We start from the raw sequence: 18265 nt of genomic DNA on the forward strand, positions 1-18265 counted from the left end.
ATGACCATCTCTAACTGTCCATGACTCTTCTCCACGTCACAGCTCAGCACTCACATCACTGCTCCATCATTATTCACAGGAATCAACCTGGACCTGAACCCAGCTGTGTGTCCTTGAAGAGCAACTTCTCAAAAGGTATTGGTGAAGATTTTATGGGACAACATTCTCCACCAGAAAGGTAACCTGTAAATGTCTTTACTCTTCTTCACACATACATTTTTGTGTTCATGTGTTACACAGTCTGTGTTAAAGTTGGTTTTTTGGGGGGGGGTTTTTGTTGTTTTTTTGGGGGGGTGTTAATAAGAATAAGAATACCTTAGCCTTTCTTAACAAACATAAGTTGTGTTGTCTGTCCTTTCAACAGTGGCAGGACACACGTCACTCCCAGAAGCTGTAAACAACGAAACAATCAATATATTTTGACACAACACACTCAATTTTTCAAAAAGAAATAAAATCTTCCAGTTATAATGATAGTGAATAATAAATATTATAATGTTATTCAACCTTGTATATTGGAAAACATTTGTTTTCAATGATAGAGTCTTGGAGTGCAGGAGTGCCTCTCACATTGATGAATCACAGTGTAACTGCAGTAGCATTTGTAGTTCTGATGTGTGAGATGACCACCTCTGACTGTCCATAACTCTTCACCATGTCATAGCTCAGCACTCACATCACTGCTCCATCATTATTCACAGAAACCAACTTAAACTTGAGCCTTGGCCTACACCTGAACCCTGCTGTCTGTCTTTAAAAAGCAACTTCTCAAAAGGTATTGGTGAAGATTTTAGACAACAGCATTCTCCAGCAGAGAGGTAATTTTTTTCTGAATAAATGTTGAACTCTTTTTACACACATTTGAGTGAATAATAATAATAATAATAATAATAATAATAATAATAATAATAATAATACCTTAGTCTTTCTGATCAAACATAAGTAGTAATGCCTGTCCTTTCAGCTGCAGCTATGGCACACTGCTCCACTCCGCACAGCTTTAAACACCAAAACAATCACTATGGCAACTCTAATTTCACACAACACACCCACTGTTTGTTTGTTTGTTTTTAAATAATCAATCAAAAAATTATGTTAAATAATGAATTATCAGTAATAAATATTAATAATAATGTTATTGACCTTTAAATATATTTACAAGTACAGAACCTTGGAGTGCAGGAATGCATGGTGGTTTTCTGGGTGATGTGCTGTTCTAGGGGCACACAGTAAATGAACTGGAGTGTATGCAAGTCTGATGTGTCAAAGAGGTCGAGTCCCCTCATTAAACTTGAACTCTCTAAATAATGGCTTTAATATTTAGCCCTATTATAGATGATAAAGTACAGAGTTTAGAAATATACACACATGTGATTTTTTAAATTGTATTTTTTTATTCTGTATTATCATTAACCGATCTAACACAGTAACTGTTAAAACCAGGAAATCAATGTGGAGCAACAAGAGTCAAAAAAAAAAGAGTGATCTCAGTGGGAGTGGAGAGAGAACAGAGTAGATTTTGTAAAAGGAGAAGTAGTCATGGTCAAACAGCTGCCATCTCAAAAGATGATTAAGGATTTATTCTCTGCTCGCTCTGCTGCACTGGATTAAGAACATGAGGGGATCTAGGGAATCATGAATCACTACTTCCTCATCTGCTGTACATCCATCCAACGGTGCAAGAAGTCAAACTCAAAGCTAAACTCAAAGATGAGCCGTTTATTCTTAGTGGGATAAGCAGAAACTATTTCTGTGGGGTTATTACAACCACAGGGAGTCACTTGCTTCAGTGTTTTGTCAAAATATCAGTTACTACATACACTTTGAACTAATCATGATTTCTCCACAGAGTGGACACGAAGCGCTCAGTGGTTCCCAGTGTTCATTCTGCCCAGCAGAATCCAAAACACCTGGACTCCATATTTATGGTCTGTACATGTACAACAACTACTGTACTTTTACATCTATTCTGTTCACAGTCATCTACATGATGCAATTTGTAGACCAGTGCAATGTCACTGTTTCATGGCTCTTATATTGTGGTCCACAATTTCACCCCAACTGGTTCATTAATGCAACTACTGTTGTGTTCCAGCTGCTGGAGGAAAACATTATCACTTTTGTGAAGAATGAGTTGAAGAAGATCCAGGAGGTTCTGAATCCCGGTTACAGGCAAAACCTAGAGAGTCAGAAGGAGGATGAGGAGGTGTTAGACACTGAGAATCAAGAGCAGAGGAACAGCAGCAGAGAGGCATTTGTGAAAATCACACTGCACTTCCTGAGGAGAATGAAGCAGGAGGATCTGGCTGACTGTTTGCAGAGCAGTAAGAAGATTTCTCTCAATATTTAAACTGCTCCATAAATGTGATAAAGAAAGTTTGCAAAGGAATCTATGCAGTCCTGTGAAAAATGATCAAACTTATTGCTGGAGCATTCAGGTGTGTTTTAAGACGTTGCCAGAGTCTTAACAAGAGTGGATGTCCTATAAAATTTATGTTACGTAAGGCCCAAAATGGCCTCCGTGCAAGAAAGTAGTAGCTCTAATATTGACCAGTAAGGAACCACCACATGCACACTGCAATGGGGTACACAAGATATTTTTCCTCAGAGTCAAACTACTGGCTGAACACAACTCTGGCCAGGAATCCAAGGCCCAAAGCCACCACGGTCAGGGTTGTTAGCCTGGTTACCAACAGGGGAAAGGTGGTCACTTGGAAGAACAAGCAGCCAAAAATAATCAATCCTGCGTTTTCCTCAGAAAGGCTTGCCACCCACCTTTTCAGGCCTGGTGTCGTTCGAGGTTGGGTCTCCACATCAAATCCTTTGGCTTCCACTTTGGAGCTGAAACTTCCCTAAAACTTGTCCAGTTTCCTTTTCATGGGCGCAGAGAGTCTCCAATCCAGTGTTTTTTCTCCCAGCAGATCCAAAAAAATCCCAACTAAAATGAGTCCTCCCTCCAACATCCTCAGATTATTTTAAAAGCAAAACCAGGCCAGGTTAAAAATCTTTTAAAATGTGCACACTTCATTCTGGAGTCTCCGAGGCTTCCCTGCTGCAACCTCCCCCCCCCCTTCCTGATTCCTCTCCCCTTTATAGAGAAGGGCTCCAATCCTTAAGTACACTGGCTAATGATGATCATTGGGGACCAGTGAAAACACAGCTGAACATAATGAAACAGAAAGTAGAACTAATGACACTGAGACAGTTCAGGAGGGCGGCCATGGGGAAGGCAGTGGCGGCAACTGAGCAGATCCAGAGGCCGACCACGCCGGCGACAAGGTCCAGTCAGCGACCTGCAAGGTGGCCGCCAACGTTAAATCAGATGTGGGCGAGGAGGTGGCGTGGGACTCGCTGGACTAGATGAAGCATGACCAGATAGCGACAGGGCAGCTGCAGGCGACGGTGTGGGAGCTGGCGGTGCAGGGCCAGCAGGTGTGGAAACCTTTGGCTCAAGAACTGAACAAGGGGATGAATGAGTGACTAGGCCAGAGACTGGATAGGAGAGTGGGCAACGGGCGACTGAGCTACAGGAGAGTGGACTACAGACTGGACTGACTGGAATACAGGGGACTGGGCAACAGACTGAGCCACAGGTGACTGGAGGACAGGAAGAGACTGAGCTACAGGTGACTGTGCTACTCTTGGTGAGGTTAATGGCTGAGCTGATGGTTGGGTTAGAGATGGTGACAGTGCTGCAGCCTGAGATAATAAACCGGGTGCTTGAGCTGGGAATAGCTCTGTTAATTTGACCAGGGATTGAGCTACGGTGTGTAAAGCTGGATGAGGAGGTAGATGAAGTGGTAGACTGGCACGTGGAGAGGCTAGCTCTTCCGAGCCTCTAGGGAGGTCAGCCTGGATTCTGGCTGCCCTCACCCTGGGCGCTGGGACAGGCACAGAAGGTGGCTGGACACCAGTAATCCCCACCCGAGAAACAGGAACGGCTGTGGAGGTAGACTGGGTCACAGCTGCCCTCGTCTTGGGGGCTGGCACAGGATGTTACGATTTAATGTTGTCAGTGTTTTGTTTTATATTATGTTTAAGGATTTGTTCTCGTTTCCTGTTTTATTGTGAAGGTCTGCGTCTCATGTGAGTGTGTTCAGTTTTACCTCTGTCTCGTCTTGTTGATTATTCCCAGCTGTGTTCCCCACCTGTGTGCAATCTCCCTGTGTGTATTTAAGTCGCGTCCTCTGTCTTTGTTTTTTTTTTGGGGCTGGTCCGTCTGTGTATCCACTATGTTCCACTCGGGTGTCTGTTGTTAGTATCGTAGTTTTGTAAATAGTTGTAAATAGTCTTATCAAGTAGCAATCGTGTATATTGTTCACCTTGTACATATTCTTCACTGCAGCAGCCTAGTAGGCGTGAGAAGCCATTTTTGTTTAAGTTTTCTCCTGTTTTTCGGTTAGAAAGTTAGGTAAGTGGATTGTCTTTTGGTTGGTTTTTATTTTGTGTAGGAAAGCACAGGGACCAGGGGCCTGTTCTTCGTACCTCGCTTACTACATCCAAGATCAAATGACACATCCAAGATCAAATCATCGCGCTAACTTTGAGCTCGCTAATCCGGTTCTCCGAACGCACCTGTTGTTGACGATTAGTATAGCTGGATGAAGTAATCTGAGATCACTGGGTGGCTTAAAAGGGCTACGATCGATAGTAGAAACATTGATCGGCAACCCTGTGATTGGTCGGCGAAGATGTCGAAGGAGCGCGCAGTATCTCACGGCAGCAGAGCAAGAACTCTTGATTGAGGGATAGCAGGAGTTTCAGAGTTTAATTAAAACGCAGGGGAACACTGCAAAGGCTGCAAAAGCAAGAGAGAGGGCTGGCAGAAAGTTGCTGACAAATTAAACTCGTAAGTGATCCATGATATTACATTATATCATGTGATATTATATTATACTACATTATATTATATTACATCATATCCTCTTTCACATTAGAGCCACAACAGGACCCACTAGAACATGGGAAAAAGTAAAAGTGAAATATAAGAATATTCCACAGAATGGTAATATTTATCACTTATATTGCTTTTAGTCTATGACAAGAGACCCTGGAATAATCTGTTTGTTTATAACAGCAACCAAGAAAAGGGCAGAGCAAATAAAGACAGGTGGTGGTCCTGCACCCCTCGTCACACCCCTTTTGTACTGTGACATTTATTGACATTGTGGGTTTTTATGTGTGTAGTTTGAATAACACTCCATCACTTTTACCTGTTCCCATGCAAGGGGTGACTGAAGCATGCACAGTAAGTCGGGAGTAAGTATATACAGTACAGTAAGTCATCCATACATACATACATACATACATACATATATATCTATATCTATATATAGATATAGATATATATCGAGAGAGAGAGAGAGAAAGGGGAGGAAGAAAGTAAATAATACCCTCACGGAGAATCGATATCTTTCTATGAGCACACCGTCGTCGCTGAGCTAAAGGATCCTGTCTATCCCGCAATATACGCTAAATTCTGTAAACTCTCCTTATCAATCTTGCACCTTCCTTGCTCGCGTACAAACGGACAGGACATGGCTGCGACAGACTTCCCAAATCCACCTTCGCTTTTATAGTCGTGGTCTCTCATCTTGATTACACTAAGTAATTTACTATTAAGACTCTAAAATATGAATTACATCTGACATGATCTACTACATGTAATAGAATGGTTAATAGTACATTTCCCTTTTTTTCGGAAATGATCTGTATGTATCTGTATGCAATCAATAAAAGAATCAAATACTGCATTATCTTTAGTTACATTGATAATATTTATTTATGGTAAAACAGTGGAGAAATATCGCTCTTGCTTTCATATAACTGCAGCAGACATACCTGAGTGGCCGCGATCTAATCCTGTTTACATAAAGTAAACCTGCTCCCGAGCAGGCTTACTCTTACGGATCTGTTGCTATGACAGCAAGTCCCAGATGAGCTTCGGAGAACCGAACGATCCAAGATCACGCGAAATCGTCAACATTCAAATCCGGCTAACTTACTTAGCGAGGTACGAAGAACAGGCCCCAGTAGGGAGTTTTGTTTGTTATTTTTGGCACTGCTCACAGCTGAAGTAAATAAATGGCTGCTTAGCATTTTAGAAGATATTGTTGTTTGTGTATTTACTTGGGTGGTCTGTGTGTGGGCCAATTTCTTGTTGCGTTCATACACGCCTAGACAAAGAACGTAACAGAATTGGGGGCTCGTCCGGGATCCGTCTGTCTTCGCTGGAGGGTCCGAGGGGCCTGTCCAGCCTTCATTCGTCTCCGCTGGAGGGGTCCAAGGGGCCTGTCCAGCCAACATTCGCCTTCGCTGGAGGGTCCGAGGGGCCTGTCCAGCCTTCGTCCGTCTTCGCTGGAGGGTCCGAGGGACCGCTTCAGCCTTCCGTTTCCGCTGGAGGAGTCCAAGGGGCCTGTCCAGCCAACATTCGCCTTCGCTGGAGGGTCCGAGGGGCCTGTCCAGCCCGTCCGTCTCCGCTGAGGGTCCGAGGGACCGCTTCAGCCTTCCGTTTCCGCTGGAGGAGTCCAAGGGGCCTGTCCAGCCAACATTCGTCTTCGCTGGAGGGTCCGAGGGGCCTGTCCAGCCTTCGTCCGTCTTCGCTGGAGGGTCCGAGGGACCGCTTCAGCCTTCCGTTTCCGCTGGAGGGGTCCAAGGGGCCTGTCCAGCCAACATTTGTCTTCGTCTCCGCTGGAGGGGTCCGAGGGGCCTGTCCAGCCAACATTAAATCTTCGTCTCCGCTGGAGGGGTCCGAGGGCCTGTCCAGCCAACATTCGCTTCGTCTCCGCTGGAGGGGTCCGAGGGCCTGTCCAGCCAACATTAAATCTTCGTCTCCGCTGGAGGGGTCCGAGGGGCCTGTCCAGCCAACATTCGTCTTCGTCTCCGCTGGAGGGGTCCGAGGGGCCTGTCCAGCCAACATTAAATCTTCGTCTCCGCTGGAGGGGTCCAAGGGCCTGTCCAGCCAACATTCGCTTCGCTGGAGGGTCCGAGGGGCCTGTCCAGCCATCATTCGTCTTCGCTGGAGGGTCCGGAGGACCGCTTCAGCATTCTGTTTCAGCTGGAGGGTCCGAGGGGCCTGTCCAGCCTTTATTAAATCTCCGCTGGAGGGGTCCGAGGGGCCTGTCCAGCCAACATTAAATCTTCGTCTCCGCTGGAGGGGTCCAAGGGCCTGTCCAGCCAACATTAAATCTTCGCTGGAGGGTCCGAGGGGCCTGTCCAGCCAACATTCGCCTTCGTCTCCGCTGGAGGGGTCCAAGGGGCCTGTCCAGCCAACATTAAATCTTCGCTGGAGGGTCCGAGGGCCTGTCCAGCCTTCGTCCGTCTCCGCTGGAGGGTCCGAGGGACCGCTTCAGCCTTCCATTTCCGCTGGAGGGGTCCAGGGGCCTGTCCAGCCAACATTCGCCTTCGCTGGAGGGTCCGAGGGGCCTGTTCAGCCTTCGCCTGTCTTCGCTGGAGGGTCCGAGGGACCGCTTCAGCATTCCGTCTCGCTGGAGGGTCCGAGGGACCGCTTCAGCCTTCCGCTTCCGCTGGAGGGGTCCAGGGGCCTGTCCAGCCAACATTCGCTTCGCTGGAGGGTCCGAGGGGCCTGTCCAGCCTTCGTCCGTCTCCGCTGGAGGGTCCGAGGGGCCTGTCCAGCCTTCGTCCGTCTTCGCTGGAGGGTCCGGAGGACCGCTTCAGCATTACGTCTGCCTGCAGAATAGCGGCCAGTGCCTTGTGCGCTGGTCCTCCAGGACTACAGCATTCATGGCTCTCTAGGTCATGAATCAAACATTTTCATTTGGGGTTAAATGTTTGATTTTTGGGTGGGGGGAAATGTTACGATTTAATGTTGTCAGTGTTTTGTTTTATGTTATGTTTAAGGATTTGTTCTCGTTTCCTGTTTTATTGTGAAGGTCTGCGTCTCATGTGAGTGTGTTCAGTTTTACCTCTGTCTCGTCTTGTTGATTATTCCCAGCTGTGTTCCCCACCTGTGTGCAATCTCCCTGTGTGTATTTAAGTCGCGTCCTCTGTCTTTGTTTTTTTTTTGGGGCTGGTCCGTCTGTGTATCCACTATGTTCCACTCGGGTGTCTGTTGTTAGTATCGTAGTTTTGTAAATAGTTGTAAATAGTCTTATCAAGTAGCAATCGTGTATATTGTTCACCTTGTACATATTCTTCACTGCAGCAGCCTAGTAGGCGTGAGAAGCCATTTTTGTTTAAGTTTTCTCCTGTTTTTCGGTTAGAAAGTTAGGTAAGTGGATTGTCTTTTGGTTGGTTTTTATTTTGTGTAGGAAAGCACAGGGACCAGTAGGGAGTTTTGTTTGTTATTTTTGGCACTGCTCACAGCTGAAGTAAATAAATGGCTGCTTAGCATTTTAGAAGATATTGTTGTTTGTGTATTTACTTGGGTGGTCTGTGTGTGGGCCAATTTCTTGTTGCGTTCATACACGCCTAGACAAAGAACGTAACAAGGAACAGGCGATGGCTGAACATTAACTGCCCTCACCTGAGCAGAATGAACAGGTGAAGGGAATGGCAGACTTTGAGGTGCCTTGCTAACAGGAAAAGGCTGAACTATGGGTGAGGAGATTTTGATTGAGTGGGAGAAATTATCTGATCTAGTGGTGTGAATGTCATTAGTAACGTCCTGGGATAATGAAACAGTCTCTTTGGGAGAGGGGATCAGACTTCTCAGCATCACTGGGAATGTCTATGCCAGGGCGCTGAAGAGGTTAGTTGAGTCTCAAATACAGGAAGAACAGTGTTGTTTTCAACCTGGTCAGAGAACACTAGACCAGCTCTTTATCCTCCTGAGGATATTTGATGATACGTGGGAGTTTGCCATTCATGTTTTGTGGAATTAAAGAAGGCATTTGAGTGCATCCCTTGGAGTATCCTGTGAGGGGTAGCTCGGGTGTATTGAGTGTCTGGCTTGTTGCTACAAGCCATTCATTCCCTATATAACAGTTACAGGAACCTGTTCTGCATTGCCAGCAATAAGATGAACTTGTTCGCAGAGGGTGTCGGACTCCAGCGGGCCGTACTTTTTTCACTTGAATCCTGTTCAGAATTCTTATGCGTAGAAATTCTAGACATACCCAGATGGCAGAAGGATTCCACTTTGATAGCCTCAGAATTTCATCTCCTCCTCAGGTGGTGGCATCCAGCTCAGCCTGGAGGGTTTAGCGTTGAGTTTGAAGCACACTGTGGATGTTGTCACTTACAGAATAATTTCTTGGCACTGATCCCATGAATACCAGTGAATCTGGATTTTTTTTCATTGCATTAAGTTTCTCATCTGAAGCTGACAGATCAGACCTCCACATGTTTTATTCTTTTTCTTGTAATCTGTTAGTCTTTTTCATATGAACATTGATTCCAGTTTTTTTTTTTTTTTTTTTTTTTTCACTCAAGTCAGAGTAAGTGTCTTGGGGAAAATTATGTTATTATATGTTATATGTTATTTGAGCCCAAGTATCTTAAATAAAATATTTCCACTTATATTTATATATTTGTTCACTCCTCCACTGCAGCTGAGCCAGGGACAACACCTCTGCCACAAAACTCTAATTATAATTTTTTTTTTTTTTTTTTTTTTTTGTAGAATTTTTTTAACAGTCATCACTTCCATGGAAACACTTTGGAAAACAGCTTCTCTTCTGGTGTCCTCATTGGAGCCCGAACAGTACTATTCAGTTCTCCATAGTGAGACTTTCTCTTTATTTTTTGCCTTAGAAGTGCAGGTAGTGATGGCCCGCTTGAAGCTGACGCTCCGGAGCGTGTGTCGAAAAAAACAACACACTGGTTCAGAAGCACTGTGTCGAGGCTTGCTTCGTTTGGCAAAAGTCACGTGACCAGTGACGTCCGAAGCTTCATTACGCACGTAATTGCTTCGGTACCTGATTCAAATGGAACGAAGTGAATCATTTGCGGGATTTGTGGAGTGTTTTGATGGTGGCAGATAGCGAACCACTGATCATTCTACTGAGAGATTTGGTTCTGTTGTGTGGGAGTATTTTGAGTTGATTCTGGTCGGTGGGTTGTCCAGCTTTGTGTTCTGGCTGTTTGCTTTTGTTTTGTGCGTGTTTATTTCATCTGAAAACGGGAAAAACTTAAAATGTCAAAAATCTGCTTTTCATAATATAAATATCATTAAATAACTTTAGAAAAACTTCCATTTGACTCGTAACATTTAATGTTATACAAAGATATATTTTATTTAAAAAAATAATCTTAAAATGTTAGTCTACAAAATGTGCAGCAATTTAATTTATTTATTCTCTTTAGCTGATAGTTTGTGCAGCCATAACTGCATCTCTACCAGTTTTTCTGCACTCCAGCCTCTTCTGTGACATGTGAAGGGATTTTCCTTAAGGCAGGAGAAATTATCTCCACGAAAAGGAACAAGTTCGGCCATCGCACAGTGGAACTAATTCTCTTCTCAAATAAAAATGAAAAAGGGTTACGTTAAATGCATCATGGTTTTAATTTGAAAGTTCATAAGCATTTCCCTTTCCATTTCATAATCAATTCTACCCCCAGGTCAAAAATATGTATAGGAAAATTTCCCTAATATAATATTATTTATAAATATACCCGTCTAGCGATTAATTGCATAAGTACATGGAGGCTGGACCTCACAGCAGAAGCATACTGCATAATGTGCATTATTATATGTATGTTATATGTAACGTGGTATTTTTCAATTATTGCATTTACCAACATCAAGAAGTCACAACCAAAGAAAGACCACACCATGGTGCATGTTCAAACAAGGAAAGTTTACTGGTCAAAATTATTTATTAAACAAATAAACTACATTTTTAACACCAAAAAATACGCGTTCAAAGCAACACAACAGAAGCCCAATATCACACAGAATTCCGCTCTGTAGAGTGAGCAATCATTATGAAGGAGTTGGTTTTATTTTGTGGATTCAAGCTGCTCTTCATACTTGTGGCCACCAGATGTAACCAGAGAGGACTGTGTTGAAAAGCTTCGAGTAATGAACCGTTTATCAATACAAGCTTCAGTGCTTCAGAAAGCTTCATTTGGCCATCACTAAGTGCAGGCTTTTCTCTTAGAAAAATCATCATCAGTTTCTCTGCTTTACCTTAATATGTTTTGTTATATAAGAAATGTGAGTGGGTCAGTATGCAGACAGTGTTTAAATTCTCTGGAGATTGCACAATTGCACAAACATACACAGGTCTTACATACACAATGAGAACAAAATTTATCAACAAAATAGACTAGTATGTGCATTACAGATTATTAGGCAGAGGCTCTGAAACAATAAAGTACAACAGTAGATCGTATTATTGTATGATCTACTGTACAATGTAAAGCGCCTTGAGGCGACTGCTGATGTGATTTGGCGCTATATAAATAAAATTGAATTGAATTGAATTGAATAGATCCCATGGTAATTTTGTGTGAGTACACATTGTTTGCATAGGATAGGAATGTTTGCATGCAAATATTAGTAAATTAAGCCTGATGTCCTTTGGACAGGCAATAATAATGAAGTTTGGTCATAAGGCACAGTTTGTGTTTAGAGAAAACTAAACACAGTACAGGAGCACAAATGCCTCATACCAACTGTGAAGCACGGTAAGGGAGGATGATGATTTGGGGTTGTTTTGCAGCGATGGGACCTGGGCACCTTGCAGTCATTAAATTAGCCATGAACTCCTCTTTATAAAAAGTTATTCTAGAGACAAATTCTCAAAATGATGATAACTGTCCAGAAGCTAAAACTTGGCCACAACTGGGCCATAAACAATGGCAGCAGCAAATCAAATACAGAATAGATGAAAAATAACATTGCATTGCAATGGCTCAGTAAAATTCAACTCTCAAGTGGACTGAAGCACTGAAGCACTTTGCACAGTTTTTCACAGGACTGTATATTCATGACAATAATTCTCTTGAGGAATGGGATGTTGGGATTATTTAAGTACTATAATTCATTTATTTGACTTATTTGTTGTGTATTTTTCAGAAATGTTTGCTCCACTTTATCAACATAACCTAAAATCTAAGCTGAAGAGGAAGTTCCAGTGTGTCTTTGAGGGGATCACTAAAGCAGGAAACCCAACCCTTCTGAATCAGATCTACACAGAGCTCTACATCACAGAGGGAGGGACTGCAGGGGTCAATGATGAACATGAGGTCAGACAGATTGAAAAAAAGTCCAGAAAACCAGACAGACCAGAAGCAACAATCAGACAAGAAGACATCTTTCAAACCTCACCTGGAAGAGAGACACCAATCAGAGCAATGCTGACAACAGGGGTGGCTGGTATTGGGAAAACAATCTTAACTCAGAAGGTAACTGTGGATTGGGCTGAAGAAAAAGCCAACCAGGACATCCAGTTCATGTTTCCATTCACTTTCAGAGAGCTGAATCTGCTAAAAGAGGGAAACTTCAGCTTGATGGAACTTGTTCATTATTTCTTTACTGAAACCAAAGAAGCAAGAATCTGTAGCTTTGAAGATTTCAAGGTTGTCTTTATTTTTGATGGTCTGGATGAGTGTCGACTTCCTCTGGACTTCTACAATACTGAAATCCTAACTGACCCTAGAAAGTCCACCTCAATAGATGTGCTGCTGACAAATCTCATCAGAGGTGATCTTCTCCCCTCTGCTCGCCTCTGGATAACCACACGACCTGCAGCAGCCAATCAGATCCCTGCTAATTGCATTGACATGGTGACAGAGGTCAGGGGGTTCACTGACCCACAGAAGGAGGAGTACTTCAGAAAGAGATCCACAGACGAGCGACTGGCCAGCAGGATCATCTCCCACATCAAGACATCACGAAGCCTCCACATCATGTGCCACATTCCAGTCTTCTGCTGGATCACTGCTACAGTTCTGGAGGATGTGCTGAAAACCACAGAGGGAGAAGAGCTGCCCAAGACCCTGACTGAGATGTACATCCACTTCCTGGTGGTTCAGGCCAAAGTGAAGAAGGTCAAGTATGATGGAGGAGCTGAGACAGATCCACACTGGAGTCCAGAGAGCAGGAAGATGATTGAGTCTCTGGGAAAACTGGCTTTTGAGCAGCTGCAGAAAGGAAACCTGATCTTCTATGAATCAGACCTGACAGAGTGTGGCATCGATATCAGAGCAGCCTCAGTGTACTCAGGAGTGTTCACACAGATCTTTAAAGAGGAGAGAGGACTGTACCAGGACAAGGTGTTCTGCTTTGTTCATCTGAGTGTTCAGGAGTTTTTGGCTGCTCTTCATGTTCACCTGACATTTGTGAAGTCTGGAGTCAATCTGCTGGAAGAAAATCAAAAAGACTCCCAGAAATTTGAAACAAGAAAACCTGGAAAGAAACATTTCTACCAGAGTGCCGTGAAGAAGGCCTTACAGAGCCAAAATGGACAACTGGACTTGTTCCTCCGCTTCCTTCTGGGTCTTTCGCTTCATAATAATCAAAGTCTTCTGCAAGGACTGTTGGCATATACACCAAATAGCTCACAGACAAATCAAATTCTGTCACAATGTTTGTTGACACTGACTGGAAGTAGCTCACAGACCAATAGAAAAGCAGCTCAGTATATAAAAATGAAGCTCAGTGGGAATCTGTCTACAGAGCAAAGCATCAATTTGTTCCATTGTCTGAATGAACTGAATGATCGTTCTCTGGTGAAGAAGATCCAACAATCGTTGAGTTCACAACGTTTTTCCACAGATAAACTGTCTCCTGCTCAGTGGTCAGCTCTGGTCTTCATGTTACTGTCATCAGAAGAAGCTCTTGAAGTGTTCGATCTGAAGAGTTACTCTGCTTCAGAGGAGGTTCTTCTGAGATTGTTGCCAGTGGTCAAAGCCTCCAACAAAGCTATGTATGTACACATATACTACAGTATATTCATTAATGAATATACTAGTTCTTTTATGAAAAGTAAGGCACTGGACATCATTATCATCAAGGTTTGAGTTAAATCATGTTAAGCCCTGGCGTAGGGGAAACCCAAAGCGCAACATGCAGATGGCTCCCCTGCTCCCAGAGGAAAGGCACAGCAGGACTTGTAATTTCAAACACAGGACATTTTATTTCCCTTTAGCCATAGAAATCAGGGTGGGCATAGCAAAAACAATAAACAAAACATTCTGGAAAGGAAACTCAGCAAACTTATGTACCTATCACAAGAAGCAAAAGAAAATACAGGCCTCTGACCTGTCTTCCTAACCTAAACCTAAGGGAGAAAAAGGCTTTAAAAGAAAAAGGCTTTCCACCCCTACAGCTACCAGATCAATCTCTACAAAAACAAAACATTATTTACAATATACATAAAAAAATAACAAATCTAGCTCTTCTAGATAAAGAAAAACTTCATTACACAATACACACACAATACACAACTAAATACACAGCATGGTCTGATTGGATACTGGAAGTAGGCGGTGCTACACTGGTGGGTTCCAATTCATAGTCTTATTCAGTCTAAAGTCTTTTATATAAATTAATAAGTTTATACCACTTGTTTTTTTGCTTTTTTTAAAGAAATATTCTACCACATTTTCAACCAGATATACATGTTTCTTTATATTTCTCTCCATATTTCTGTTTCTTCAGACTGAGCAACTGCAACCTTTCAGAGAGAAGCTGTGAAGCTCTGTCCTCAGTTCTTAGATCCCAGTCCTCCAGTCTGAGAGAGCTGGACCTAAGTAACAACAACCTAATGGATTCAGGAGCGAAGATGCTGTTTGCTGAACTGAAGAGTCAGCACTGTACACTGGAAACATTAAGGTCGGATGTGTATGTTTGTATGTGGATATTAGAGAGAGTGAGAGAGACATTATTTTTACTATTAAATTCATTAGTTTCTAAGACGTAGCTAAAACAAGTGTCTACATATTTATATTATTGTATTTTTTTCAGATTAAGTCTGTGCAACCTCTCAGAGAGAAGCTGTGAGGCACTTTCCTCAATTCTTGGACTACATCCCACATCTTTAAAAGAACTGGACCTGAGCAACAATGACCTGAAGGACTCAGGAGTAAAGATGCTTTCTGCTGGACTGAAGAGTCCACAATGTACATTGGAAATTCTAAGGTAATGTTGAGCTCTATTTTTATTGTTTGAGAAAATTAACCACTAAGAATTGTTACTAATACAATTCAGAGGCTCATACGCGTCCACAAAACCGAGTTGGCAGGCAATTAAACTTTATATATGTTAGATGTCAGTATGACTGAATTTTGAAGCAGCATATAAGCATTGTTTAGTGGCTGTAGAATTTTGCTCAAAGCATCAATGTGTTTTAACTGTAACACAGATGAGCATCTACAAAACATAAATCACAGTCATTTCTAACTCACCAACTCCCTTACTCAGTGACTGTTTAATTATATGTTGGAAACAGTTTTCTCTTATATTATTCACAGCAGAAAACAATTCTTTCAGAGAACCTGTGATATGAATTGGTTTATGTGTCTGCAGGCTTTCAGGTTGTATGATCACAGAAGAAGGAAGTAATGATTTGGCTTCAGCTCTGAGCTCCAACCCCTTCCATCTGAGAGAACTGGATTTGAGCTACAATCATCCAGGATACTCAGCAGTAAAGCTTCTGTCTTCTGGAGTGAAGGATTCACACTGGAGACTTGACACTTTGAGGTATAGAGAGAGCTGCCGCAACAAACTCATGCTGCAAAACTTGCCAAATCCTCAAAGAAGATTTGGCAAGATTTTATCAGTGCAACCTACATACTCAATTCTCCTCCTTAACCCACAAATACCTTTTTCTTATGGCACAAATATGGTACCATTTAAGGGGAAATCAAATGGTTTTCCATACACGATTTACTGCCAAGAAGCATTGTACAACAGGGAAATAATCATTTAAATACAAATTTCCTCACTTTTTGTGCTACATTTAAATTTTCTGTCACCAAAGTGACAGAGAATATATCTGGCATGGGTCAGTACAACAAATAAAAAAAGATGTATGTCAAAACATTTGGTTAATTAGTCTGGATTAGTTCAAATGTTGTGCTCTTCTGTCATCACTGTCTAACAGTATGTGTATGAGAGCGATGTAGTGTTCATGTGTGCATGCTGAAAGAGACTGTGCTGGTCTGACCCCCCTCCTCCTTTCAGGGTGGAGCCTGCTGGAGTCCAATGGTTGAGACCAGGTCTGAGGAAGTGTAAGTGTGTTTTTAATGTGATTCATGAAAACAAAGCAGCACACATTCAACCATCTTCAACAGATGTTTATTATGTTTGTTCCCTCCATCAGATGCCTGTGAACTTACAATTGACATGAACACAATTAGCAGAGAACTTCATCTGTCTGACAACAACAGGAAGGTGACACGTGGACGACCATTTCAGTCATATCCTGATCATCCAGAAAGATTTGAACGGCCTCAGTTTCTGTGTCGTGATCCCCTGAGGGGTCGCTGCTACTGGGAGGTTGAGTGGAGAGGATATTCTGATCTATCTGTAAGTTACAGCAAAATCAAAAGGAAAGGAAGAAATAATACTGGTGCATTTGGATGGAATGATCATTCCTGGAGTTTGTGGTTCTCTGAAAGTAATCCTTACTGTGTCTCTTACAATAACAAAAAAACACATATCTCCTCCTCCTCCTCCGTCTCTAACAGAGTAGCAGTGTATGTGGACTGTCCTGCTGGCACTCTGTCCTTCTACAGAGTCTCCTCTGACACTCTGATCCACCTCCACACCTTCAACACCACATTCACTGAACCTCTTTATCCTGGATTTACACTCTGGGATAGAGCCTCAGTGAGTCTGTGTGTACTTTAGTATAAAGAGTGTCCTCTTGTTAAAAATATTCTCAGTTGAATTTGTATCTGAGTACAGTTAAATCTGTAAATATCTGTCTATTTCATTTAGACACATTTTCAGATTCCTGGATTAAGACAAATTTAAAAACTGCTCAGAGACATTCAGACATTATTACCTAAAGAAGTTTTCGTTCACCCTCTTTTTATTCATACTCACTCTTACAATACTGAAATGATAACTATGCTGTAACCTGTTTGTGATGTATAAATAACCAGGAAATTATTATTATGTTACAAATTATGTTTAAATTTTTGCAGTTGTAGACAATGTTCCTTGTTTTTTACACTGCATCTGTTTTTTATAGCATGTATTTGGTGTTTAAAACAAAATGCTGTGTTATGTTTTTTAGCCAAAATCTGAACAAATTAGAAAACATCTTAAAACTGAGACCTTCGGTTGCCTTTAACAGCCTGTTGACTCGGTTGTTTATAAAGAACCAGGGATCAATTTCATATGAACAAAAACAAAAAGAAAAGAAATGACAGTTAAGGTTACTCACAGTTGCCTTGCCCCAATGTTTAACTTCTAGTCTCTTAATCTAATGTTATCTTTTAAATAAAGTGCACAAATGACTAATATCACCAAATATGTAACTCCACCCGGAGTAACTAGGGACATATCCATACAAGTTCAACCCAAACTTGCCTGAACCTAAGTGGGGGGCTTTTTTCTTTCTTAAACAATCTGTGAATATTTTACACATTTGCATTAGAATGGCCGATATTTATTTTCCTCCAATGGAATAAATTGTTTCTACTCATTCTTTCTGAGGTTTAAGCAATTAATCCAGCCGAACACTTTTCCACTTCTTATTCTGTCTGGTTTCTGTGATTGAAAGAGTAACAGTGAAAATAATATATTAAGATTTTTAATTAATTGATGTTGTAATTGTAATTCCAGATCATTTTTCTCACTCAGTTATTATTGTATTACTTTATATACTGAAGGTGAATTTATATCAGCTTATTACTTGTTTAATTTTTCAATAAAATGGTGTCATACGACAAAGATCAGCTGTTTGGATGTCTCTGTTTCTCTATTTATCTGTGGCTGCAGCTGCAGACTCTTCCTCACTATCAGTCTGCAGACTGTTTACTCAAAATAATGATTTGTCTGGTAAATATCAGCGATCGCTGAAAGGTTCCCACTGTTTGTTTAAGCGGGACAACAATACGAAAGCTTCAAATAATCAGATTACAGCCAGAGATGATAAAATAAAAACTTCAAAACAGTTAAGAGCTTCAACATGGAGATGATTGGAAGATGATTCAACAATTATCAGAACAGATCCAGATTAATTTTCTGGTATAAACGAGAAAACATCACTTCATTGGTTGCTTTAATTCTGGGACAGTATAAACATTGAGACCGAAATCACAGAAGAACCCAGGATCAAGTAACATGCGGTGACCATCAGATTGATCTCTATTCTCTGTCCCAAGTAGAAAAAAATATACCGCA

At 42.0% G+C, this 18265-nt stretch overlaps 1 protein-coding gene across 1 annotated transcript; it reads left to right on the forward strand.

The window, feature by feature from the left end:
• Positions 1-11985: 11985 nt before the first annotated feature.
• Positions 11986-17067, forward strand: LOC116316694 (NLR family CARD domain-containing protein 3-like). The gene is made up of 7 exons (XM_039607045.1): positions 11986-13835; positions 14570-14743; positions 14876-15049; positions 15437-15689; positions 16113-16140; positions 16233-16741; positions 17062-17067. The coding sequence occupies exons 1-7, from the start codon at positions 11986-11988 to the stop codon at positions 17065-17067; spliced, it is 2994 nt and encodes a 997-aa protein (XP_039462979.1).
• Positions 17068-18265: the final 1198 nt, after the last annotated feature.

The sequence above is a fragment of the Oreochromis aureus genome, linkage group 23 (assembly GCF_013358895.1).
Source record: "Oreochromis aureus strain Israel breed Guangdong linkage group 23, ZZ_aureus, whole genome shotgun sequence".
In the NCBI taxonomy this organism is placed as follows: Eukaryota; Metazoa; Chordata; class Actinopteri; order Cichliformes; family Cichlidae; genus Oreochromis; species Oreochromis aureus.